Source organism: Cydia fagiglandana, chromosome 7 (genome assembly GCF_963556715.1).
Source record: "Cydia fagiglandana chromosome 7, ilCydFagi1.1, whole genome shotgun sequence".
Lineage (NCBI taxonomy): Eukaryota > Metazoa > Arthropoda > Insecta > Lepidoptera > Tortricidae > Cydia > Cydia fagiglandana.
Genome location: NC_085938.1, coordinates 6,000,299 through 6,026,725, shown reverse-complemented (window position 1 = coordinate 6,026,725; position 26,427 = coordinate 6,000,299). Strand labels below are relative to the sequence as shown.

General features: G+C 37.8%; 2 protein-coding genes across 2 annotated transcripts; one reads left to right on the top strand and one right to left on the bottom strand.

Moving 5' to 3' along the window:
• Window positions 1-1,826: 1,826 nt before the first annotated feature.
• Window positions 1,827-9,023, top strand: LOC134665780 (deoxyribose-phosphate aldolase). The gene is made up of 6 exons (XM_063522762.1): window positions 1,827-2,013; window positions 2,089-2,282; window positions 2,656-2,815; window positions 3,295-3,524; window positions 7,392-7,538; window positions 8,213-9,023. Exons 1-6 carry the CDS (start codon window positions 1,989-1,991, stop codon window positions 8,393-8,395), a joined length of 939 nt encoding a protein of 312 aa, XP_063378832.1. The 5' UTR covers window positions 1,827-1,988; the 3' UTR covers window positions 8,396-9,023.
• On the bottom strand, window positions 9,015-26,427 carry LOC134665779 (uncharacterized). Its single transcript, XM_063522761.1, has 5 exons — window positions 26,286-26,427; window positions 13,374-14,381; window positions 13,180-13,267; window positions 12,013-12,181; window positions 9,015-10,322 (listed from the first exon to the last, which is right to left on the bottom strand). Exons 1-5 carry the CDS (start codon window positions 26,304-26,306, stop codon window positions 10,163-10,165), a joined length of 1,446 nt encoding a protein of 481 aa, XP_063378831.1. The 5' UTR covers window positions 26,307-26,427; the 3' UTR covers window positions 9,015-10,162.

The window sequence follows — 26,427 nt, the reverse complement described above, 5'->3', positions numbered from 1 at the left end:
GAAGGATGGAGAAAAACGTGCCGAGCGGGAGGGACTTACCTTCTGTCCTTTTCTAAATGTTGCCATTATGGAAAAGTAATGCTGTTTCTTCTTCTTTTCTTCATTCTTTCCGGTTTCCGGTAGACCAGTAGTCCCATTTACTTTTTGAGACGGCCCTCCTCGCCCGCATCCTTCTCCACTGAGTACGATTTCGTGCGGCATTGTCAATTTGGTGTCAGTTTGAGCTTCTAAGATCTCTTTCGACCGTCTTCAGCCAAGTGGTGGGTGATCAAAAGTGGTGCTCTTTGATACATGAAATCCAAAACCAAATTGAAATTCATACTGTAACTATATTTTTTTTCTACAATTTTATGTGGCATGGCATGACGATGTAGGCCAAGCAATAAGAAGGTATAGAGGGAAATGCTAGGAACACAATTTTTGACTCCTTAACTTTGTTTGGACTAGTTAGGAGGTGAACATATCAAAAGTCCCCGGCCGTAGCCCCGGTGCTGGGGGGTAGAGGGGGGTAAGAAGGTCGAATTTTTCAGTTTTTCATTGATATCTTGAAAACTTTGCGTCTTAGCGACATGACTACTAAGACAAACCGAAAGCTGATAAAATTAGTTACAAGTTTTATCCAGTCAAGTTTTTCGATATCTTGAATAGTTTTTGAGATACCCACTCTTGAAAGTTTATTTGGTGCTTTCAATTTTATCTTGATATCTACATTTGTGAAGCTACTAGGCTGTGTTTGGTATCATTTTCATATAAATCGGGGGTGCTGAATTCATATCTGGTATCACATTGACACCATTCCTAAGAAAAAGCATATAAACTTTAAACAAATACCTTTTTTTTTTCAATTCCTCTTCACGCTTAAACCGCTCAACCGATTTAATTGAAATTTGGTGTACAGAGATATCGAGTCCCAAGACAGGACATAAGATACTTTTTATCTCAATAATCATCCTTTAAAGTTGTGAAATGGAGTATGGGGGGAATTCAACTTCGTCGACGAAACTGAATTCCTGAGGTTAATACTGCTTAAGGTAAGGTTTGAAGTCATGTTTGGTATCATTTTCATCTAAACACAGATGTATACCATTCTAAATTTCATCTAAACCGGTTCAGCGGTTATTGACTCCCCATACAAATTTCCACCCCACTTTTCACACCCTCAAAAGATGCTTTTGGTTATAAAAACTATCCTATGTCCTGTGTCGAGACTGAAACTATTTCTATACCAAATTTCAACGAAATTGGTTCAGCGGTTTAAGCGTGAAGAGGGATTTAAAAAAATATATTTTTTTAAATTTTGGTTTTACTTCGGAATAGTGTCAATGTGATACCGTAAATGAATTCAGCACCCCCGATTTATACGAAAATGATACCAAACATGGCCTAACAGCTTCACTGATGTAGATATCAAGATAAAATTAAAATCCCTAAATAAACTTTCAAGAGCGGGTATCTCAAAAACTATTCAAGATATCGAAAAACTTGACTGGATAAAATTTGTAACTAATTTTATCAGCTTTCGGTTTGTCTTAGTAGTCATGTCGCTAAGACGCAAAGTTTCCAAGATATCAATGAAAAACTGAAAAATTCGACCTTCTTACCCCCCTCTACCCCCCAGCACCGGGGCTACAGCCGGGGACTTTTGATATATTCACCTCCTAACTAGTCCAAACAAAGTTACGGAGTCAAAAATTGTGTTCCTAGCATTTCCCTCTACAACGTTTTTTGAGCATTCATTTCCTGACCTAATGGCATTAACTGTTCATTTGGGAACGCTTTGTTTATGTAACAGTTGACAGTGACACAAGTGACAGTTTAGAGAAATATTCGTATCTTTGTTTCATTTGTATAACTTGTTGTATTCTTATCACAAAATTGATAACTTTATCACTTTATGACTAAAAACGATAGTTGTTATTACATCAATTACCGAAGATCTACCATACTAAGTTTCAGTGGGTCAATTGCTAAGCCACAAAGTTATAATAATGGTACAAGTAGTCCAAAGTTTTGGTAAGTTTTAAAGTATTTTTATCACTATTCCTCGTTCTAAATATGGAAGATTTTAATCATTAAATTATATTCCAGATCCTTCCATGTTCAAAAATATCCATATAAATAGAAATAGCGTGGATGCTCAAGTTAAAACAATTTTGGATAAAAATCCGGTGACCAGCACTGAGAACCTGAATGCTTGGTTACTTAAAGCTATCACTGTTATTGACTTGACTACTTTAGCTGGCGACGACACTGCCTCTAACGTTTTGAGACTCTGTATAAAGGTTTGTGCCAATATCTCATAGTTTAATACTTACTTTAAAGTTATATTAAAGTTAGACTTTAATAGAATAAACTGTTTTTTTTAAACAAGGATGAAAGTAATCTCTTTATGAGCCTTACAGCCATATATTTTTTAACTACAATTTATAAATATAAAAGTTCTGGTAAAGTAACCTAATTGCTCCTAAAAAAGTTGGACAAAAACTTAAACTTATAAAGTACATTTGTTAAAATTATATATTTTATTTATTTGTTAATGTAAGAATGTAAATAATTTTACACATAGAACCAATATCAATGAGCAAAGTTTGGACAAAATATAACATTAAAATCACAGAAGCTTAATAATATTTTTTTTATAAATTGTTGTTCTAGGCTGCCCATCCATTACCAACAAAATTAATGAGTGATTTGGGACTCAATGAGGATGAGAAAGTGCGCACAGCTGCAGTATGTGTATACCCCAACAGAGTTTCTGATGCATACAGTGCACTCAAGCGCATGGGCTTGACTGATGAAATACAAGTGGCTTCTGGTAAGTTCCTAGCCAAAATGTCATATGAATTATGTTATTAAGAAAACTTTTGTTTGTTTCTCGTTTAAGTGATAAGTATCTTAGAGAAATAAATATATTTGAACTGAACTAAATTCAAACTGTACCTACTAAAACTTTTGTTTGTATACATTGTACTGTTCCAACTAATTTTATTTAAAAATTTCAAAGTCTTTCACTGACATGTTTCTTTTATCATTCTCTCCAGTTCAGTACATCTACTTAAGAGATGCTGTATAGTCCTTAATATTATATAAAATCCTTACATACAAACTAAAATCTGCCAAAATCACATTAATAAAAAAAACACATTTACAAAATCCTTTCAAACTAATAGCCCCATCTAGTCAATTTAGTGTTATTTTCATGCTACTATTACTGACCAGTTAGTTAAACTAGTATTTTGCCTACAATTTTCCCATATATTCTTACTCGAAAATGTAAAAAAATTGTTATTCCAGTTGCCACTGGCTTCCCATCTGGTTTATATCCTCTGCAACCGAGGCTCCTCGAAATCAGAAAAGCTGTAGATGACGGAGCAACCGAAATAGATGTAGTCCTGGACCGCAGTCTCGTGCTGACTGGGAAGTGGGACGTCCTGTATAATGAGGTGGCACAGATGCGGAAGGAATGTGGGACGGCTCACCTTAAGGTCATACTTGGCGTAGGAGAACTTGGGACATATGAAAATGTAAGTAATATGGCACATTATCTATGAAAAGGGACCTTATTGTCGATGGCGCTTACGCCGCGCAGCGTCGCGTGGCATTGTATTTAAGTCGGAGCATCTTTAATAATGGCGTAAGCGCCATCGACAAAAAGCTCCCTTTTCATAGATAACGTCACATATGTTAACTAAACAGAGTGTGTATTGCATGGAAAAAATACTGGTCATGGAAAGAGGTTATGAAGAACCCGGAAATCCCACTAAAACACAAAAGTAAACTGTTCAACTCTTGCATCCTCCCTAGCATGACATATGGTTGCCAAACGTGGGCCTTAACACAAAAAAATAGGAAATCCCTAGAAGTATGTCAACACAACATAGAGAGAAGTATTCTCAACATCAAAAAGAAAGACAAAATAAGACTAAGCACCATAAGAAAAAACACAAATTTAAGGGATGTATCCTACGTAACAGATAGCCTAAAATGGAAATGGACCGGACACATGCTCAGAGAGCCAGGACAAAAATGGTCAAAAATTGTTACAACCTGGTACCCCAAAGACGGGAAGAGGAAAAGAGGCAGACCATACCGCAGATGGGAAGACGACATTAGAGCTATCGCTGGACCAACATGGACATGGACAAGAAGAGCAACAAACAGAGAGGAATGGAAGGTCTTAGGGGAGGCCTATGCCGGGGGGCAAGTCGACCGATGTCAACTCTAACAAAAATGACAAACAACCTTGTATTGTATTGTAGCTCGGGCGATTTTCCGCAATTCGACGTCTTGCGCCTATTTTGCGTGATAGGGGGTGGGCTAGTCTTGCCAGCCCAGCTCCTCGAGGAATCCTATCAAACCTTTGATGTTGAGTAGGACCTCGGGGAGGTCACTCGGGGATCCGAGATGTTTTGCCCTGTATGGGGCCAATCCGCTGCATTCCAACACCACGTGAGAGGCTGTTTCTTCTTCCTCCATGCATCCACGGCATAGGGGACTGTCTGTGACACCTGTTATAAAAAGATGTTTGTTAAAAAGTCCATGACCTGTTATGACACTGGTTACCATACTCAGTCGAACCTTTCCTAGTTGAAGGAGCGCCCTTGTGAGCTTACCGTTCATGCTAGGCATGGCCTGCTTGGCCTGTCTGCATCCAGTTTGGTTTAGCCAGTGTTCTGTGTGTAGTTTCCCTGTACGTGCCAGCAGCATTGAGCGTACCTTACTAAACGGTATCGGGAGGATCGGTTCCGGGCCTATCGCCCCCGCACCCGATCCTTGTCTGGCGAGCTCGTCCGCGGCGTCGTTACCTCGGGATCCACTGTGTCCTTTGATCCATTGTAAGGTGATCTTATTGTTCTGACATACCTCCATTAGTCGTTCGTGGCATTCGTGTATAAGTTTGGATGTGACTATATGGCTTTTTAGGGCCATTAAGACTGCTCTGCTGTCGGAGAGTATGCGGATGGAGGATCCTACTACCTTCCTTGCAGTGATGGCAGCCGCCGCGTTAATGATGCCCATGCACTCGGCCTGGAATACCGAGTTATGGGCTCCTAGCGGAGTGGTGATTGACATGTTCAGGTCTTCTGAAAAGGTTCCAGAGCCTGATCCGCTGTCTGTTTTGGACCCATCAGTGAAGATTCTCAGCTCCCGGGGATTGAGTCCTTCGTAGTTGTCGTCCTCAAATAATTGTATTTTGTACCTTTTGTCAAAGATAGCTTGTTTGTGAATTCGATCCGTGCCCGCCATGAGCACTGGAAATTCGCTGTATACTTTTTCCAGGCATGCTGTGTGAAGAGCTCCTGTGGTGTTAGACCATATATTGAGGGTTCGTAACCTTACCGCTGAGAGACTGGCCTCTTGTTGTATGTGTAGGTGCAGCGGTGAAAGGTTTAGCATGACCTCCATGGCTGCAGTCGGAGTGGACCTCGTGCAGCCAGTGGTGGCCGCGCATGCGAGCCTCTGGAGTCTTTGTAGCTTGTCTCGTACGTTGCCTAGGTTTGTTCTTGGCCACCAAACCAGAGCACCGTAGCAGAGTAGGGGGCGGATTATAGTCTTATAGAGCCAAAGGGTAATTTTCGGGTTGAGTCCCCACCTCTTACCAATCATCCTTCTGCACTGCCAGAAGACTACTCCCGCCTTGTCTATGCGTTTGTTGATGTGATTGTTCCAGTTGAGTTTACTGTCGAGCGTTAGCCCTAAGTACTTAACTTCGTCGGTCAGCTGTAGCTCAGTCTGGAAGAGTGTTGGTCTGGTAAAGTGGCCAAGTGCCCTTTTATTGGTGAACATTACCATTTCTGTTTTGGTGGGGTTAACTGTTAGGTCAAAATCTCTACACCAGCGTTCTACGATCCGAAGAGCTGCCTGGGTGAGGTCGCATACTGTACTGGCAAATTTACCTGATATTAATATTGCCAGATCATCAGCGTAGCCTATTGTGTAGAAGTGTTCCTCGTTCAGTTTGGTTATGAGGTTGTTGACTACTAGGTTCCACAACAGAGGTGAGAGAACTCCCCCTTGAGGGCATCCTCGCACCGCCGCTACGGCCTGCGGTTCACCTACATACCTTATTGTCCTTTGATTTAGCATGTTCATGATCCACTTTATTAGTCCAGGTTCAGCGCCGTGGCTTTCCAAGGCGTTCCCTATACTGGAAAAGTGAGTCTTGTCAAAAGCGCCCTCTATGTCAATGAAAGTGCCGAGGCACATTTCTTTGCCGTGGATGGCTCTCTCAATGCGGCTTACAACCATGTGAAGAGCCGACTCCGTAGATTTACCTGAGCTGTACGCGTGCTGGTTGTTGTGCATCGGTATGTTCTTTAGCGCCCGGTCCCTCAGGTCCCTGTCGCACAGTTTTTCCAAAGTTTTCAGCAGGAATGATGTGAGACTGATGGGCCTAAAGGATTTGGCAGCTGTGTAGTCGTTCTTACCTGGTTTAGGTATGAATACCACATTCACATCTCTCCATCTCCTGGGCACGTACCCCCAGGCTAGGCAGGCTGCCATGATGTCGGTCAGGGTTTCCTGGATGAGTCCTAGACCCCACTGTAGGAGAGCGGGGAAGATCCCATCCGGACCAGCCGCCTTGAAGGGATGGAAGCTGTCTATGGCCCACCTGAGTTTCTGAGCTGACAAACAACCTTATTCTAAATATTTAAAAATTATAATAATTAATAACAATAAATGTAGATACAAACAAAAATAATAATAGTGTAATATGTTTGACTAATATGAATAATTTGACAAATATCCAATAACATGACAAAATGTACCATTTAAAAATTTAAGGTCGAAATAAAAGGCTATTTTATTTTATTTTATTATTTATGTTAACTAAACTTCTCATGATTTGGACTCCAGAGTATGATCCAAGAACTCAGTGACGCTTCCATACGATGATTTGGACACCTTATTATATAGTAAAAGTAGGTAATTTATGAGTCTTCTTCCTTGCACTATCCCTGCATTTTGCCAGGAGCCTGGGGTCCGCTTGACAACTAATTCCAAGAATTGATGTAGGCACTAGTTTTCACGAAAGCGACTGCCATCTGACCTTCGAACCCAGAGGGGAAACTTTTATTGGGATTAGTCCGGATTCCTCACTATGTTTTCCTTCACTGGAAAGCTACTGGTAAATATCAAATGATACTTTGTACCTACATAAGTTCCGAAAAACTCATAGGTACGAACCGGGATTTGAACCCTCGACCCCCGGATTGAAAGTGGCACAATCTTACCGCTAGGCCACCAGCACAAAGTAATTTATGAGTTATGACTGTTATGAGTATCAAGTAGTATCAACTGTACGTAAACCCAAAGTAACATTATTGGGTAACTTTCATTCGTATTATAATTATTGACCTGTCATTTAAAAAACTTAAAATTTCCTCAAGGTGTACAAAGCTTCGATGGTGTCCATGATGGCCGGTGCCGACCTTATCAAGACCTCCACGGGAAAGGAGGCAGTGAACGCGACCCTACCAGTAGGGCTGGTCATGTGTAGGGCCATAAGGAAGTTCTACCAAATGACGGGACACAAGGTACGTCAATCCAGCTTGTAATACCAAACTACGACATTTTTGTATTGTCCCTTTAAGTTTTGTTTACATAGGTTTACGTTTGTTTCTGCTTATCAGCCGAAAGACGTTCTTCCCTGGACATAGGCATCCCCCAAGGAACCCACGACAACGGGAAACGAGGTGCCTTGAACCAACGATTGCGTGCGATCTTGACCATCTGTTTACCTTGTTACCTTTTCTGGCTGCATCGTTTTGTTTGAGGTCTACATGAGAACCTTTCTACCCCAAGCCATCGGTTCTACCAGCAATACCAAGTGCGAGTCGGACTGGCGCACTGAGGGTTCCGTACTATTACGCAAAAACGGCAAAATAAATCACGTTTGTTGCATGGAAGCCCCACTTTAATATTTATTTTATTCTGTTTATAGTATCTGTTGTTATAGCGGCAACAGAAATACATCGTCTGTGAAAATTTCAACTGCCTAGCTATCACGGTTCATTAGATAGGTACAGTTCGGTGACAGACAGACGGACAGATGGACAGCAGAGTCTTAACAGAAACGGGTTAGAACAAAGTATTGACCGTTCCCAACACCTGACAGGCCGATATCGTCCGGCGGACTGTTAATCAGTGGGCGCCTTTAGTAATAGGGGTTAAAATATACGTAACGTAAAACAAAATAATTTGCCTCCAGGTGGGCCTGAAGCCAGCAGGCGGCATCAAGACGGGCCGCGACGCCGTCAACTGGTTAGTACTAGTGTACACCGAGCTCGGACCTGAGTGGTTGGACCCCAAGCTCTTCCGAATTGGCGCTTCCAGCGTTCTCGACGATATTGTCAACCATCTCCAAAATAACGCGGTGGAGTTTAAACAGTGATTTCAAACGTAAATAAGTTTGAATTTGGAATTGGTTGCGAGAGTATACAGTAAACAAACAATAAATGAGTTTTATAATTGATATTACGGCTGTTATGCGGAGCAATAATTTAGTTTATATATTGAATCTTTACAAGGATAAATACCATTAAATTGACGAGCAATATTTTAAACAGAGGTATATTTTCGATGTGATTGAGATAAAAAGTAAAAACCCGCGCGATGTCCATATATTCCGCGGCAAGTTGTTTTGGCTGGCGCGGCGCGCCATATGTTTTGTTTCCTTCTAATTTCCTGACTTTACGCCCTTTAAGTAAGTTAAGCTCAGAGAGCCTACCGTGAACCACGTTCGACGTGTTGCCTCTCTGTCGCACTTGTAAATTCGTACGTAATTGTGTGGTACGAACGAGTTAACGTACCTGCTCTGCTCTATGGACACGAATCAATGCCTAGCTAATCGTGCATGCAGGTGTATTTGGATGTTTCCGAGGCATCTGTGACACAAAACAAAATATTCAATTTAATGTGTAGTATTATTTTTAAAGTAATATTTTTAATTTTAAGAGGATGTTTGTCAGAAATAATTTTATTGGAAGTGCTAGTACCAAAAATAAAACACATTGTTTAAATATATTTATTTTATTTTGTTATAAAATTATAAAATACGCCTACCGATTCTACGTACACATACCTATCATAAGTAATCATTATGATCTATATTATTTATAAAATATGACACCGATACCTATATTCTATAAAGAGAGGTATGTTATATACTTACGTAATAAACTAAACATAATTTATAATCTAAAATTAAATTATAAATCACATTGAATAATAACTCTAAATGCAATAGACATTTCTTTTTAATGTACAATTTTATTCCATGTGTAATGTAAGCTTCTTGCATACAAATCTTGTGAAATAAAAACCTATCTCACAGGCCAAACCAAAATTAACCCTTATATCAATAACTGAAATACTGACTTGGTTTAACTTTAGTTTTAACCAATATATTTCTGGAAAAGGCACGTACAAAGCTTAGTAGGACCGAAACTGAAGCGTAGTAGGGTTTGGTTTCTAAAGGAGCTAAAGGAAATATATTTTTTGACAGCTAAACAACATAAATCATGCCAATTTCTCTCTCGCCTGGGTTGCGCGTCACTTTGCAATCAATACACACTGTTAACTGTACATCAGTGGACCTTATGCCTTTTGTAATAAGGTCTGTAATAAGGTCCACCGATGTACACTTACGAGTTGCTGTTTATACTAGTTGCTGTTCATACACATACTTACACACAAACAAATTTTGTCTCTTCTATTCCCAAAAATAAAGGAAACTGCAGCCTAAGTTTCCGGTTGTGACTTGTATTGGCAACAACCGCTCCCGACGTAACTTTGGCTTGTAGGTAATTGAGGAGTGTCTAAGAGAGGGCTTATGAATAATTTAAGACCATACACAAATAGGCCCTTTTGAAAAGACATTCCTCAATTCTAGTGTCATGTGGTAAAGTATTTCACAAATGTCCTTAATTTTCGGAGACTGAAATAATAAATTAGAATCTAAATCTGTGTACCTTTGACACCTAGCGCCACTTGCACCATTCCACTAGCCCGGGGTTAACTGGTTAAACCTGGAGTTACCATGGTTGCCAGTACAATTTGACACTAGGTTAACGGTTTAACCGCTCAACCCCGGGATAGTGAGATGGTGCAAGTGGGCCCTATTGGTACACAATAAGTCCTTTTGCACTCATATAAGTGATCACGGCTCCGACTCCACGGGAGCCTCGGCACGGAAGCCGAGTTGGGGGTCGGCGTCATAGTTGATGACCCGCAGTTTGCCGTGTTTGTCCACGTAGCCGTAGTGTCCGCGCACGTGCCCGTCGTTGTCGCGCTCCTCGAAACGGAATTGGCGGTTTTTACTGAAAAAATTGTGGTTATCATTATCGTCGTCGTAATATTAGTTGTCAAAATTATCTGGTCTATTTTTTAATGTGTGGCCATCGGATAAACTCCGGTTACGCTAGCCCCGCCAAGTGTTACCTGAAGTATGAAAATGACAAGTCCTTATTCATACCTAGTTGCTAAACGTGATTAGGTAGGTATAATTATAAATTATGTTATAACGTTATTTAAATATGTAATTTAATATTATAATAGGATTAGATATACTCTTCCTTATAAGAAATTAAACTTTCAACATTAATTTTTTAGTTCATATTTAAAACCAAAATTTCGTAATTTGGACCAAATTTCGGTGCAAAATATTCGTACTCTTAATTTCCGTACCTACAATAGATAATTTAGAGAAACCTCCCGATATCGTGGTAATATCACCTACTAAGTCTCACCCAAAATTCCATTCTACAACAATTACCTATCATAAATTTTATTTAACTATGGAGGCAATTATTATCCTTGTTATCATAATAATTGTCGTGCGTGACAACTGATGAATCGTCGCGACCTCAAACCACTCTAATATTACAAGTCAGATAAATAGACAAAAGCCATGATTTATACAGACTTGTCTATCGTTGATTCATATCTTTACCGCTATCATCACGCGACCGACAATGAAGACTTACCTACTCCTACAAATGGTACCTACGCTTAATGGTGTTACGTTAATTGAGTCAAATGTAGGACCTTTGTGTTAAGTTTCTATGTCACACTGTGTAGGTGAATTATTGAGTAAAAATCGATTACATAGGTGTGCGTATGAGTATGTACCGATAGACTACATTTGACGCATTTAACTAACATTAAATATCTGACAAACCTTTAGAAAAATAAGCTATTTCCAAGACGTGCTTACACGGAAAAAAGGTAGAAATTACCTATAATTTCGGCTGATTTGAAAGCTCGGAGTTTGAAAGGGTCGTATTTTTAGTCCAATTAAGCCCTTCATTAACACCAGTAATATTTTATTTTATAGCATTATATGCACCCAAAGTGACAAAAACACCCTGGCGCGACACATTTTAAATATTGTTCCTTTGAAACCTACGACAAAATCCATATTTGCCTCAAAGATTATCTTTACAATAGAAATCTTTCTTCGATACTGGAGGCCGGTACAACCCAAATCAAAAACAGAACTTATAAGTAAAAAAAACATTCACTAAACTTACAAGTATTTTCCCTTAATCTGTCAATACAATTATCTTTAAAGGGTCGACAAAGAGCTTGGGTTGTGACAGCTTTTGTTGCTAGCGTCTTCAGACGGTAATATTTGAACGCAGCAACGGAGTCTGTTTCCTTGTAAGTACTCACTTTAATTGAACTGTCCAATTATCCATCAATGGACTATAATGGTTACCATCCTGAGGAATCAATTATGTTGGTGTTTCAGAGATAACTTGTGACGCGTTCGTCGTCAAACTTGTCTCGAATTTGTACCAAGTAGGTACTGCATAGTTACTATAGGTAGGTGCAAGCGGAACTCTGTTCCGTCTTCTAGCGGCGGGTGCTTGACGAGTACCTACTCCACTTGTGAACCCTAATTCGTTATAATCTCTTTCTCGGTGTCGTAACGGAACTAGCAGCTACGCAGCCCCTTGCGGTCTCCTTAGGAGCTTTGGCCCTAACACATCATACTGTATTACTTACCCCTTCCCCGTATCGTAACCGAACTGGTAGCTATGAGGCCCCTTCATGCCGTGCATGCGGAATTCCGTGCGGTCCCCTGCCGGCGGAGGCTTAGAGGGCGCTCCGCCTGAGAGCGGCTGCGGATGCGGCGTCGGCGGAGCTTGCCGGAGCGGCGTCGGGTACACGTTGCCTGAAATGATTTATTTATTAATTTTATTATCATTAATCATTTCATAATATCATTCATCATTATTCATTATTTAGCCTATTGTCGATGCGGTTGTAAATTCTGCAACGTAATCTGTCAGATTTGGGGAAGTGAAAAACGCATGTATGTACCTACCTTACCTATTTAAACCTTGTCTATAGTTTTCAGTTTTCCCAAAATGGCGGAATTTATTAACGCAACGACGTTATATTATATTCCCTCACTTTGATTATTTTTTGAACATTACCTACCGAACCCTATACAAATATATAACTCGCATAAAATTATAAGTAAACAAACCCTTTCGTCATAATTGTTTACCGTTGTATAAAATAATCATATCAAATTTGTAATAGTATTCCATGATATTAATTTAATCTTTTCTATTTAACCACAATCTAATTTTCGTGCTTTTAACCACGTCTGATATCAGACACCTATGGTAATTAATTACACAAGCAATTAAATTACCATTAGCTGGATGCAAAGCCAACGCACTATTGTTGAATGTGTATTAGCACTAGCAGAGGGAGGCCGAGGCTAAATGTTTGTGTTGTGGATATTTTGATTCTGTGTAATTTGATGTTTTTACTATTAGGAACACATTTTCCTCTTGTGCCACAAAAACTTAAAAACTGCGCCTGTTGATCTAACCAGTATAACAATCTATCTCATACTAAGTATCGTCATAGGTGAAGAGCACTTTGTATAGATTTTTAGTTGGATTACTTATTCTTTTAAAATTGTGTCAATGAAACGAAGTTTTAGGCTGAGACTGACAATGAATTACGTAAAAAATGGTTTTTAATGACTAAAATCAAAGCACATCTTGTAATACCATGGCTGAAATAATTGATTAGGTATGAGTCATAATCATAATTTATGACCAAAGGGTACCTTAGGTACCTATAACGAATTTGGTACCTGAACGGGTTAAAATAATTGTGAACAGTTTCTTGCCTAAACGTTTAGATACTTACGTCCAGGGTATCTGAAGTGTGTTTCGGAAGTTTCTTGCTCTGAAACTGGTTTACCGTGTGTCGGTTCTTCTAACGGCGGGAGGTGTTGCTGAAACCGTAAAATAATAACAGATTAAATTTAGCGAGTCTCGTTTCCTTAAATATGTCGGTATTTATAAAGACAACATAATCATTATTTCAAAATGAAAAATTACCTTAGCGGCTTTTTCCTTCCTCAGTTTACGCTTTTGCTTGAGTTTCTCGTACAAGTAAGCATCTTTATCGCTCGGTTTCGAATATTCAGAATCAGGATCAGCGGCGGGATTAAACGGTTTCGCAGGATTCGCTTTGGGGACTTCGGCTGAAGATTCCTCTTCAAACTGGGTTAAAGGAATCGGCACGGGCCGGAATCCCCCTGGATATTTTTTAGGATACAATTTTGTGGGATTTTTGTGTTTCGACAGAAGGGGCTTTGGCGGCGTGAGATGTAACGAGAGAGTCGGCTCAGCCGGCTTGAGTCGGAAATTTATAGGCTTGTTATTTAATGGATTAAATTTATGATTGGGTCCCCTGATAGGTAGTTCGTATACCTCCTCTGACGGTGCCACGAACTGTTGATTTTGTTCCTGATATGGTAATTCCAATTCCGCTGTGGGAGTAGGCAAGAGGAAATGATTTTCGGCATCCTCCGCTGGAGGTTCCAGGTGTCTTGACGGCACAGGTATGTCTTGTTTTTGTAGCTTGTGTGCTTTTCCTGCTCTAACATGTTCAAATCGCGGAGGAAGGTTATCTCCTACCATAAATATTGGGATATCGTCTTGTTGTCCTTGTGATAAAATAAAGCTCTGACCCTGAGAGAGTGATTCAGGTAAAATGCTAGGATTTATTTGAGGTAAAGACTGCGGTAAGATGGCCGGGTTATTTTGCGGATCTGATTGTATGGGGTACCAGTCTGACTGTGTTGCATCAGTCGGCACAACATAATAGTCCTCCTGCTTATCTTGTGTGGGAGGAAGGAGATATGTAGGGATTAGATCTTGTTTGTCCTCTGCATTGTGCGTGTTGGGCGGTATGAGATAGCTGTCTATTTTAGGTTCATCTGATTCATAGTAAATGGGAGCATCTGGAGTTGGACTCGTGTCGTTGACTACCAGAGTTGTGGTTTCTTCTTTATTGTCCACTGGCACTTTGATTGCTGCTGCATAGACTATAAGCAGCCAAAACTGAAACAACGAAAGAAAAATCGTTAACGTTAGACAAATATGTTTAACTCAGGTACCTATTTTTACAACTTTAAATATTTAATTAAAGTAGAGTTAGACTAAGAAAAGTCTGCAGGAATTTTGATACCCCACGCAGGGCAAATGTTATTTTAAACGTCATTCTTCTATCTATGAAATTATGACGTATTAATTACACTTGCACTGCGTGGGCTATCAAAATCGCTGCAGACTTTTCTTGGTTTAACTCTACCTACGTTTAGTTTCCTAACAAAAATAAAATATGCCTAATAAAATCGTGCCATACTCCCGTATTCCCCGCCCCGAAAACAATTGCGCATTCAATAACAAATATAAATAACACAAACAAGCGTTACCAAAACTTCTTTGTAAAAAAAATGTTTGACATAGAACTCGCTTAACCTGCTTTACCTTAATAGGAACAACCAATATTGCATAACAAAGCTACCGGAAGGTATTAAAACCAATCACCGGATACCAACTAAATCAACGGTAAAATAATTAAAGCAGCTAGAACAATTATACCAACAAAGCCAAAGAAAGTTATGGTTCCAATTGCTTAACGAACCCAAAAGCCGATTAACCGTCGACAAAAAATATATGACAATTTCTATTACATCGTGACACGTAATCATCAATTAAATGAAACTATGTCACTACCGGGGAAAAAAAGTGTATTTGAGGACAAAAAATGTACGTGGCGATTGCACTCGCGGGTATTGGAGCGGCACAGACTATACACTATTGGTTTTGTTTCTTCCATTTCGATGGCTCTGAATTCGACCCGTTCGGTGTCTGGCCAGTTGATATGAACTGTTTTTTTAGGTTTGTTGTGATGATGTAAGAAAATCGGGGCTTCTTGTATGGAAATTCAAGATGCAGTAAGTAATAGGATCTAAACAAATGTCAGAAAATATGGTAAATTGTTCCAAGAGATTTAAGGCACTAATCTCGGAGGAGATATTTTGGCTAATATTTCGAATCGAATGGGTGCCTTTCACTGGAATGAAACACTCTAAATTTTATTTTGAATGCGAAGAAAGTAAACTGCCTACATGATGTGTACTTATTTTATAAAATATGACTATAAGAATAAACTTTTATTGTTTTCGTTGAACGCAGAAGTAGAACTCTATTTAAATCGGGAGTTAAGTAAGTATCCAAATGGAAATGATACAACCAATCCATTTAGAACCGACAGTCCATTGCTAATCGTAAAGAAATAATGAAAACAAAACGTACTTTAAATGTAAAACTTCAACCTCAGAGCATGAGAAATAAAAAATCATTTTTGATACAAGATTTCATCACCGACTGAATCTTCATTTCTCTGCACAAGCGTCAACTGGCCACTGATATCATCATTAAACTTAAAAGGTTTAATATAGATCCTATAAAAATTGATCCTATAAAGGTTGTTTATTATAGATCATCATATAGGTCACAAAACATTAAAACATTTTCTCAGAAATGCCACAATGCTTTTATCCTTAGGTTGTTATATATAAAATCGAACGCCACAACTTGTTCAGGAAGTTGGGTACCTGCTCCTTAAAATTATGATAACACTTGGCGTCCTCCGAACTTGGTTAGTTACGGAAGTTCTTTCAAGTTTTCCCACTAGCGATGTAATCGACTTATCTTCAAATTCGAATTATATAACATTTGCCAACTCGATTGGCGAAGAAGAGTAATATTTTGATAGATTTTTTTTAACTCTTCGACACGACAAGGGAATGTATATGCACAAAATTTAAGCCTACTTACCGCGCAATGGTCGTAATTATTCGGGTTAAAAAATGCAAAGAGGGTCACAGGTTCAGTATTTTGTAGTTTGTCGAATTAAGAGTTAAATAAGTATGTGTTGTTTAAAGATTTGTTTTTCATATTATCGACTATATTTTGGGAACAAACGTCTTAACGGATTTGAATAACAAAGTGTCGTAGAGTTAACCTGTGGTAGTTTGTTCTAAATGTTCTTTTGCTATGGATTGTATCTGAAACAAATGTAGTTTTTCACATATTTTTCCATTTTCGTGGTAAACTTTAACGCTTACCAATTTTTATTAATATCTGTAGTTTTTAGTTATACTTTTGTATGTAATCTTAGCTTTAAGTTTACCAGGAATAAAATGCTTGATTGATTGATTCATAGTTTTCAGGAGTCTGCTTGTAAATATTGCACTCATTTATGAGATTGACTTCAATAAGTGTTTTTTTTTATAATCAATTGAGTTTTAAAGTCCCTAAACTCGACTTGCAATTAAACAAAGGTACCTTATTTACTAGTCGATTCTTATTTTGTCAATTTCGTCGCAAATTTGCTTAATGCAAACGATACCGACATTACCGACCCCTTGAAAATCCCCACTCCCTTTTTGAGAAACCCATACAATATACATAGGGTCCCTTGAGACCTATAAATATTTACTTACATTATACTGAAAATCATAATTAGATTTCAAAACAAGCAAGATATTTTGCCACTTTAGCGCGTCTTGTATTTATGTAAAAATAAGTAAATGAAAGTACTTTTTTAAACCGTAGGAGTAAAATTACCATTAAATAAATTATCTTAGCGTGTTTATTTATAAAAATAAATTTACTAAAGTAAGTACCTAGACTTGGCTCACGAGATAACCGCTATGTGGGATGTTGATTCGACGATCATTGTCCCGATAGTCGTTTCAGTGAACGGTCTAATAGCGAAGAGTCTCGACCGACATCTTGAGAGACTCGCTAGGTGGTTGGATCAAGGGTCAGATGCAGAAGGCGGTGATCTTGGACACGGCGCGGATAGTCCGCCGGTTCCTCTCTCTGCGGCCCTGACCACCGGCAGCTTGGGCGCTGCCCCGCTGCTGGCGGCACCCTAGGTTAGGTTTTTTATAATGTGTTTATACTTATTGTTGTTTTTTATGTGTTTTTGTATTTTACTTTTATATTCATGTTATAAATGACCTAGCCTAATAAGAAAAATAAATAAATGAAAATAAATTTACTAAAAAAAAAACAAATTATTGCAGTGGCAACTTTTTTTGGAATCTAATTACGATTTTCAATTTAGTACCGTTTACTAACCTAAAGCTACATCAACAATTTCACGGAACCCTAATAATAGCCACAACACTGTTACCAATACATCAATGCATGTTTAGTCCAATAGACATTGAATCGAATTGAAAGCTGCAAAATATTACCGCAAGTGTTTCATTGTCACGATTTAGTTGGGACATAATAGATGGCATAATACTATGTAATGGAACCGCACTGATAATGTTGCCGGTCTAATAACTTTTTCGCCGGCTGAGAATTCATTAGACTTAATTAGGACTATTGTACTTCTAGAAAGTAATGTCTGTGTTTGTCAACTAAAATTATTGGAACAAAATAAACTTCACGCTTCGTTACTCACGGTGGTAAAATTAGGAAACCTTATAAGTTCATATAATGAACGCACAGAATAAACGGTTCGGTGCAAATCGCGCTCCGTGGCGGTGGGCCATTAAACTTTTTCATATCTCATGCTCTGAAAGTGGGTCGTTATTGTTCTAAAAGGTGCGCAGAAAGTGATACGTTTATGCTCTAGTGCAGAAAAGTGGTGTACTCCTCTGCGTCCCCGACCCACGAACAACTGGGTGGAAACAAAATGGGAAAAATAGTGTCTTTATTTCCTCGCCTGGAACAATTTTTTACTAATCCCACGTTGATCCTTTTTTTATAAATAATTATGTAAGTGAATTGTTAAAAACAAATTATTCTTGATTCCTTTCGTTGAATTCTATTTATTCCATTTCATTTAAGGCGGGAACCAAAAAGAATACACCAAAAATATTTTTTAAACCTTACACTTGCGTAAATGAGCAAAGGCAGAATCTTATACAGCCACAGTTAATAGTTTGTACGATATTAAATTGATTTTTAAAGTTATTTAGCACTATATTCATGAAAATAAAATAAAATACAAGATAAAAATTACTTATATTGTTAATTAAATTGTTATTAAATTTAACATTTAAAATACTTTTATTATGTTATTACGTGGTGCGGCGCACCAAGGTCGCGATGCGGTCCGGTAGTCTGTTGCGGCTTTTAGAACGAAAAAGTATAAAATTAAAAAGTAAGAGGCAATCCCGCTGATTTTTATACTATAATGAACAAATCATTTTAAAATTACTGCAGTTTGTTAAAAAATGTGTGTTTTCGTAAATATTGCAATCTAAATGATTTTCGCTACGGGTTATTATTCTTCACACATGTAAATTAATTACCGATTGCAAGTAAGTCCTAAGGAAAATAAATCATGGCCGTAGATCTATTAGGTACTTCCATTACTGATTTTGTGAAATTGCCTTGTCTTGTTTGGTTTCCTCGCATTCGATACGAAAAGTAGAGTGTTTAACTCAGGTGAAAGACACCATTTCTGTCTCGGACTATTGGCGCTCTCACTGGGTTCGAGCGCCAAACTACCTCGACAGAAATGGGTGCCTTTCAACCCTTGGTTAACAATCTACTATTGTATGACTACGGATCTTCGCGACCAGCCCGCCTAGCCAAGGTGACAATCGCTATCGCTACGACAACGAAACGCTTTGTGTCACTCTATCACTCTTGCATATTAGTGCGACAGTGACAGTGGCGTTTCGATCGCTACGGAGCGTAAGCGATGTGCATGTTGGCTACGCGGCCTGGTAGGCTTAGCACGAGTGCACCGCGACAGTACTCGTATCTCGCTCGCGAAATATACTACCCTTATTTTTCTAACTAGATGCGCCAAATCACGTCGTGCGGGTTTGTTTGTTTCCTCAAACCCTAAGTAAATAAAAAACAAACGACTAAAAAAACGGTAAGTACCTTCATAAAACGATTCTTTATTATACACCTTAACGACACAAAATATATACAGGTACCTAGAGGTAATTATAATTGGCGGTAATCTCGCTAAAAAATGATGTCTACCACTATCATATCAAGAATAAAGATTTTCCTATACACGGGATTAGTATTACATAATATAGGTTCTACGTTCTACGTACCTATTACGTATTAGTACTTATTTAGATATCATAATTCATAACTTAGTCCGCGCCAACTTAAACTCCTAACTGGCGTATTTATTCTCTTAAATATAGTCGCTCGTTCTTAAGTAATCTCGCGAACCGCTTTACGCGAACTAAAGTAAAAAGTTCAACCGCGAACCGCTAATGATGTGTTTTCTTTGCTTCCATATTAACCATGGTTCCGCGAAAAACCGCATTTATATTTTAAATATGAAACGAAGCAGGTCAGAATTCAATGGGCCGTAATATCTTGCTCGGGGTCTTGTAATCGCTTAATGTGTCGTCTCTTTACTAGGATAATCTGGTGGAAACGGCCGGATTATGATGTTCAGCCGATGAAAATCGCTTGGTAAACATCTAAATATGTATGGCTAAACAAGAGAGCTGCATACTTATTATACTTTAACTAAAATTCATTTCATAATTTTATTTGGGTATCTACTTAAGTACTGATTAAGTAACTAAGCACTGTAAGTTAAGCACTGATTGACTAGCACGTTATCTTTTCGCGGATTAGCAAAGTAATATATTGTATTTTGGTTTTCATTAATATGGATTTCCGCAAAATAACGCCTGGTTTTATTCAGTTTAATCAGTTTAATCATTTAATCATTGCAATCATGTACAACATTATAAGTATACAAGGTACACATAATATATGTGAACATGAACCCGGACAGGGTATAGCAATTAGTTTTAATCTTATACTAAAGTCTTATTACAATAAATGCTCGTAGTTTAATTATACAAAAATCATAACAATGTATAGAATTTACATTACAAATTCACTATCTACTTGAGTATTTTACAGCTGCAATAGTTAATTTTTGTAATAGGAAATTTCAAAATGTTGCATACGCACTTTACATCGTTATTTGTCACGATCCTAATTGTTAATTCAATGCTTTACGAGTGACAGACACGGTAATTCACACAAAAGCTTTAAATTACATCAAAATTGTCTCGATGTCTTACAAAGTAACCATTGTGGCGTAATCGTGCCAAAATCGACCAGATTAACTCGATTGGAAAATCTTGCGTCAGGTGCAGACGTCTAAAGATACAGAAAGTGGTTTTATTGAAAATCGATTAGTTTCCTATCTCGTGATTATTGTACACTTGACCTGCCGCTCAAGGCCGGAGCGGCTTCTTTACAATTTAATTTACTTGTGTTTAAAGTTCTAGACCCCTAAATTCGACAAGCGACGTTTGACGTATCGTGTTGATCTAGAAAAAATCATAAGTTCTCGAATACGTACAATGTCAAAATTTGATATTAACAATCCACAGTTAGGGTGACAAGCAAACGAAACCGAACCACCCTTAGTTCAGAGTTGAGTTTTGGTTGTACCAAATGATAAAATCAACTGTTGATTTGATGTGGATGCGAAATCTGACAGTTGTACATGTCGAATTTGGCCCCTAATGTAACACGGCTGAAGTAATTTATTGATGTGAAAATATGGGAGCACATCTAAGGAATATTATTCGAATAAATAGGCAAGGTACCTGAGTATTGATTATAGGTCTACTTGTACTTGTCTCAAGGGGCTTATTAAGAAGTTCTACTAGTAGAAGATTGTTGAGGTTTGGGACTAAAAATTACACGTACCTACACGTATATTTACTGCTAAAATCGGTTATGGCACCTAAAGATCTCACGAACGTCGCTCTCAATAATCAGTGCTATATGTACAGTCGCCGTGGTCGAAACCGGCCAGGACGGTATGGTGATGAATCGGGAGGATATAATTATAGGGCGAATGCATTTACTTTTAATACAAGTAGCGGGTAATGGTAAAAGCACTCAGTTAGGGAAAAAGCCTTCTCGGCGGAAGTTGCTTTTACTGGTACGGTGTAATAAGGAGGAGTTAGGTGTATCTGTATCTACTAATTCTACTCCAACCGTACATACATTTTGTATTAACTTATAATACATATAAACATTAATTTCAAACTACCAGTTATAGTTGGTCAAACCAATTTGTCAGTCGGTAAGAACCAGGAAGACTATACTCATCCTTTTCTCTTGGGTGCTTATACTAGTGTAAGACAAATATAGTATGATTATCTCTGTCTATGTTTGAAATAAGACAGTCCTTTGACAAACTATAGTTTTAAAATATAATATAATATCTAAAGATGTAAAACTTTAAATGAATTACCTATTAATAACTTGAACTTCACCTAATCATGTCTTTGAAGGTGAATCAGCTTAGCCGGTTTTATTAAAAGTTATAATGGAATGGTTCTAGACACCTAAACTTTCCCCAGGACAATAAAGTGAAAAACAATTACTAATTGATTTTTAAAACTCCACGAAATAGAGCGGTTTGCGGTCTAAAACTGAAAAGCTTTAAAAGTTGAAAAGTCTATAAAAGTATGATAAAAGTTTGATTTACTTAATAAAATATGAAAATTCAATTTACTTACGTTACATACTAAACTTAAACATGGTGGGAAAATGAGCACGATATGACTGAGTTTCAGGTAAGCGAAGAAAATGTAAAGAACAAAGCGGAGTGGAGAGGAACTTTAAGTGCTGCTGGCCTTAAGCGGCACCACCATAGCAAGGAAGGAAGAGACAGAAAGTTCATAAATTTATAACTGATGTTTCTAAATTGTATAGATATGTTCTATATTGCTGGAAAGCCCATTTTTTCCGTATATAAAAGACGCGAGATTTCAAAATTTTTATGTGTGATCGATCGCCTTCCTTTTTACAAGCTTTCTTGCCAGAGTGTTTACACTCATTTACGATAATAAGCCTCGCTACAATCGCATCACAATTATAGACATCAAAATAATATCGTAACTGAAATTATTTACAATGATTTCATAGTTATGCATATATATATGCAAAGATGTACAGATTGAATGCAATACCTACTTGGATCGAAAATAGAAAATTTTGATTACATGGTTTTCAAAAATGGAATTTTTGTTCTCCACTAGTGTTCAATCAAGCTCACAGAAACATGTCATGTAGGTGGGTAAGCTAACCAACCTAAATGCCGGCCGGGGGATTTTGAAATTGAAGTCAACAAGCAAAGATAGGTACATGTTTACCTACTTGTTTAGTATTGTTTAGCTAATACATTGATTCATTCGTTCATTTACTACATTATTTACAATTAGTACCTATGTACAGTATGTAGCGGTGTGTATACAAAGGTCTTCTTCTTAATCGCTCCCCCATTGCTGAGGATCGTGACTCCACTTGCGATTTATAAATTGCCTCCAACTGTTGCGGTCTGATGCTTGATGGAGGGCGGTGGTAACAGGTAGCTCCAGCTGTTCGGAGACCTGGTCCGACCATCTCTTTGGACTTCGTCCTCTAGGTCTTTTACCCTCGACCTTTCCCGTCACCACTAATTTTTCTAGATTGTTGGCCCCTCTTCGTATACAAAGGTACCTACAGCGTAATTATTTACCTCAACTTTTGCCGATACCTTTACCTCATCATCGTATAAATCTCATACAAATTTGGCATCCTTCGTATGTACGACATGTAACTCATCCATTACTATATTGAAGCCCGTTCGTCCATTGATAAAATATTTCTCTGTTTATCTGCCCTGGACATTTGTTTACGTTCGCGGTCAGAATTAAATGGGGCGGATATTTTATTATTAACTTTCCTTTGCCGCTTTCAATACCACTGATGCCTTAAACCTCATGTTCCTTTTTTTATTGCTTTCGGAAACTGCACTTTATTACACAGGACACAAGTTAGTTTTTCCAGTGCCCAGAAAGTTCAAGTAGGAGCTATGCAACGAGAGTGGTCAATAGGCGATAGTAAGCGATACCTTTGCGAGATAGATCAAGTGTCGGCGCTTTAGAAATTGCCAGGAAAATGTGGTGTCGTTAATTGCAATTGCACTTAGTCACTCGGCTAATGGGACAAGATAGTGGTAATGAAAGCTACGCTTTACTTTTAAGTACATAATATATCCAATAGTTTTTTAATTTTGAATGAATACCTAAAACAGCATGTGTTAAGAATGAATACTATGGCCAGTGGCGGATTTGCCCTAAGGCCAAGTAGGCCCAGGCCTGAGGCGGCAAGATATTAGGGACGGCAAATTGTGACAAAAAATTCGCTGATGTTAACAAGAAATAACTCAAAATGTTCGTAGTCAATATGATTGGTGCTGAGAAAGGGGCGGCTACAGCTAGGGCCTTGGGCCTAGAGTGGCAAAGACTGCAAATCCGCCACTGACTATGGCATCATAACCGCAACACTTGTACCTATGCAAATCAAATCAAATCATGCGTTGGACTCAAATTGTTTCAATTGTTCCAAGACTTACCCGATGACAAAATCGTACTACTTGCCTATCTAAAAATCTACTAGTGGGCAGCTGCTATACTGATGGCGATAATGGCAATAATATCATACGTAGTGTGATATAGGTAAGCACCTAAAGATAGCATAATTTAAGGAACAGTTAAATTTGTATTTTAACCATTTTCTTAATTGGCAAATTAAGTACTATAAAATATAAACTTTACACCGTCTTATTCCATTTTGTAGATATCTAATTCTTTTTATTCTGTTAAGCGCTAGCGAGACTTGAACTCGCAATATTTTTATTTATCATGTACGAGTAAATTGTTTTGCTTTTCTTTATCTTATATTTCCGAGACACAGTGTGATAACATTTCCTTAAACGCAGAATTCGCCTAGAGATGAATTGAATCTCTTTTCTTCTCCCTAATAGTATTATGATTAAGTACAGCTGAACTAACAGGCAAATAAAATCCATTTTACTGACCATTGTATTTATAATGAGCCCTCGTCTTTGCTTGTCGAGAAATTGGATGGAAAGTGAGACTAATAGGCCACGACTCGCCAAGCAAAATATTGGTGTACCTAAGGAAAGTTCTTTAGTAATGCCCTTTATAACTAAATGGTTTCTTTTTTTCGTAAATAACTTGGTTAGTCTGAGCTGTTGATGCTAATAATTGTAATTGGAAAAGATTGGATTACGTGAATTCGTGGAATGAGATTTAAATATTCAAATTTCCGACTTTATTTCTAGAAACTTCGCAAAAGTTTAGGTAGGTTATAGTTTAGGTATTGTAAATATAAGTATATTTATTCCCTTATTCATCATCCTTCTTAGGCTAGGGTTTTTATAATACGAATATAAAAGTAATATAGAGTTGGACTAAGGAAAGTCTGCAGCGGATTTGATATCCCACGCATTGCGTGTGTTAGATATACGTCATAATTTCATAGAAGTTTGACGTTTAAAATAATACTTGCACTGTGTGGGCTATCAAATCCGCTGCAGACTTTTCTTGGTCTGACTCTATAAAAATACTTACAAACAATAAAAAATAGATATAAACATATTATAAAAAAACCTAACCTAGGCAATGCAAGGCCCAAGCTACCGGTGGTCAGGGCTGCAGAGAGAGGAACCAGCGGACTATCCGCGCCGTGTCCAAGATCACCGCGTTCTACATCTGACCCTTGATCCAATATATATATATATATTTAATATTTTAAAAAATATGTTTGGGAGCTACAATGCTACTGTACAATATACATATAAACGGTACCTAAATGCCAATATAAACAGCAATCAAATAATAACCAAAGGCTAATCAAATATCTAAAATTAGGAATGTACATGTACAATGTGACCTTTAGGCCGTAGGTCATGCAAGGGGCTGGATTCAAATGAGCTTTGTATAACTTAATAGATATACCTCTAATACTCAAACCTCAAACATAGTGAACTGGGCTCGTGAAATAGGAGCAGTTGCAAATAAGCGGCTCACAAACTAAAAGTGATAGAATATTTACTTACCTATTTGCCGAGTTTTATATTGATAGGACCAAGAGTGAATAAAAGTGAATGTAATATAGGAAAGTAAATAAATAATAAATAAATAAATATTGGGGACATCTTACACAGATTAACCTAGCCCCAAACTAAGCAAAGCTTGTACTATGGCTGCTAGGCGACGATATACATACTTATATTGATAAATACATACTTATATACATAGATAACACCCATGACTCAGGAACAAATATTAGTGTTCATCACACAAATAAATGCCCTTACTGGGATTCGAACCCAGGACCATCGGCTTCGCAGGCAGGGTCACTACCCACTAGACCGGTCGTCAAAGTGTGTTAAAGAGAAAAGTCATGAAATGCACAACGAGGGTTAGGCAGTTATCGCAGGATCGGTTACTAGCTAGGTAGGTAGGTACCAATAAACCTATTAATGTTACTTTCCTTTCCTAGAAGGTCTTGAGCCGAAACTACATTAATATACATTGGCTGTTATTGAATTTGCTGTACCCTAACCTGAAGACAATTACTTGGAATTACTCATATCAAGTACCAACTCATGTATTTAGTTAATCAATACACTAGTTTGTATGTACTGTGATATATTACCTGACTGTTATTTAAGGATGAAACGTGTGACATTAAATTAAAGTTATTTTTAATAAGTTAAATTAATAGTATCTACTTAGAATATATATTATGTATAGAATCGCTCTTAGCATATTACTCGTTCATTTTTAAATATAATCGTAAATGAGATTTATTTTCAGTTTCAGGTAGATGGTACTCGTACATTAAAAGATATTATTTTTCTTATTTGATTTACAAAAAATATTAATCGTACTTATCCCTCACATGCATACTTTGACTTAACGACATTTTAAATAAAATCCATTACTCCCGTGGGAGTAATCAGTCAGCCTGAATCCCTGTGTAAAATAACACTATTTAAGCACTAAGTGTGATATTATTATTTTACGGTAGTTTTCTCCAGGACAAAGCAATTATGCTCACCAAATATATTTGCCGCCACATCTCTTCTTAAATTCAGTCACTATTCAAATTCAAATCACTGTCAAACGTCACACCACATTGATTGCGCAGGTTCTCGCGCCGATTTTTCTTAGTATACTGCGCGCGGGCCGTCTGCGCACTC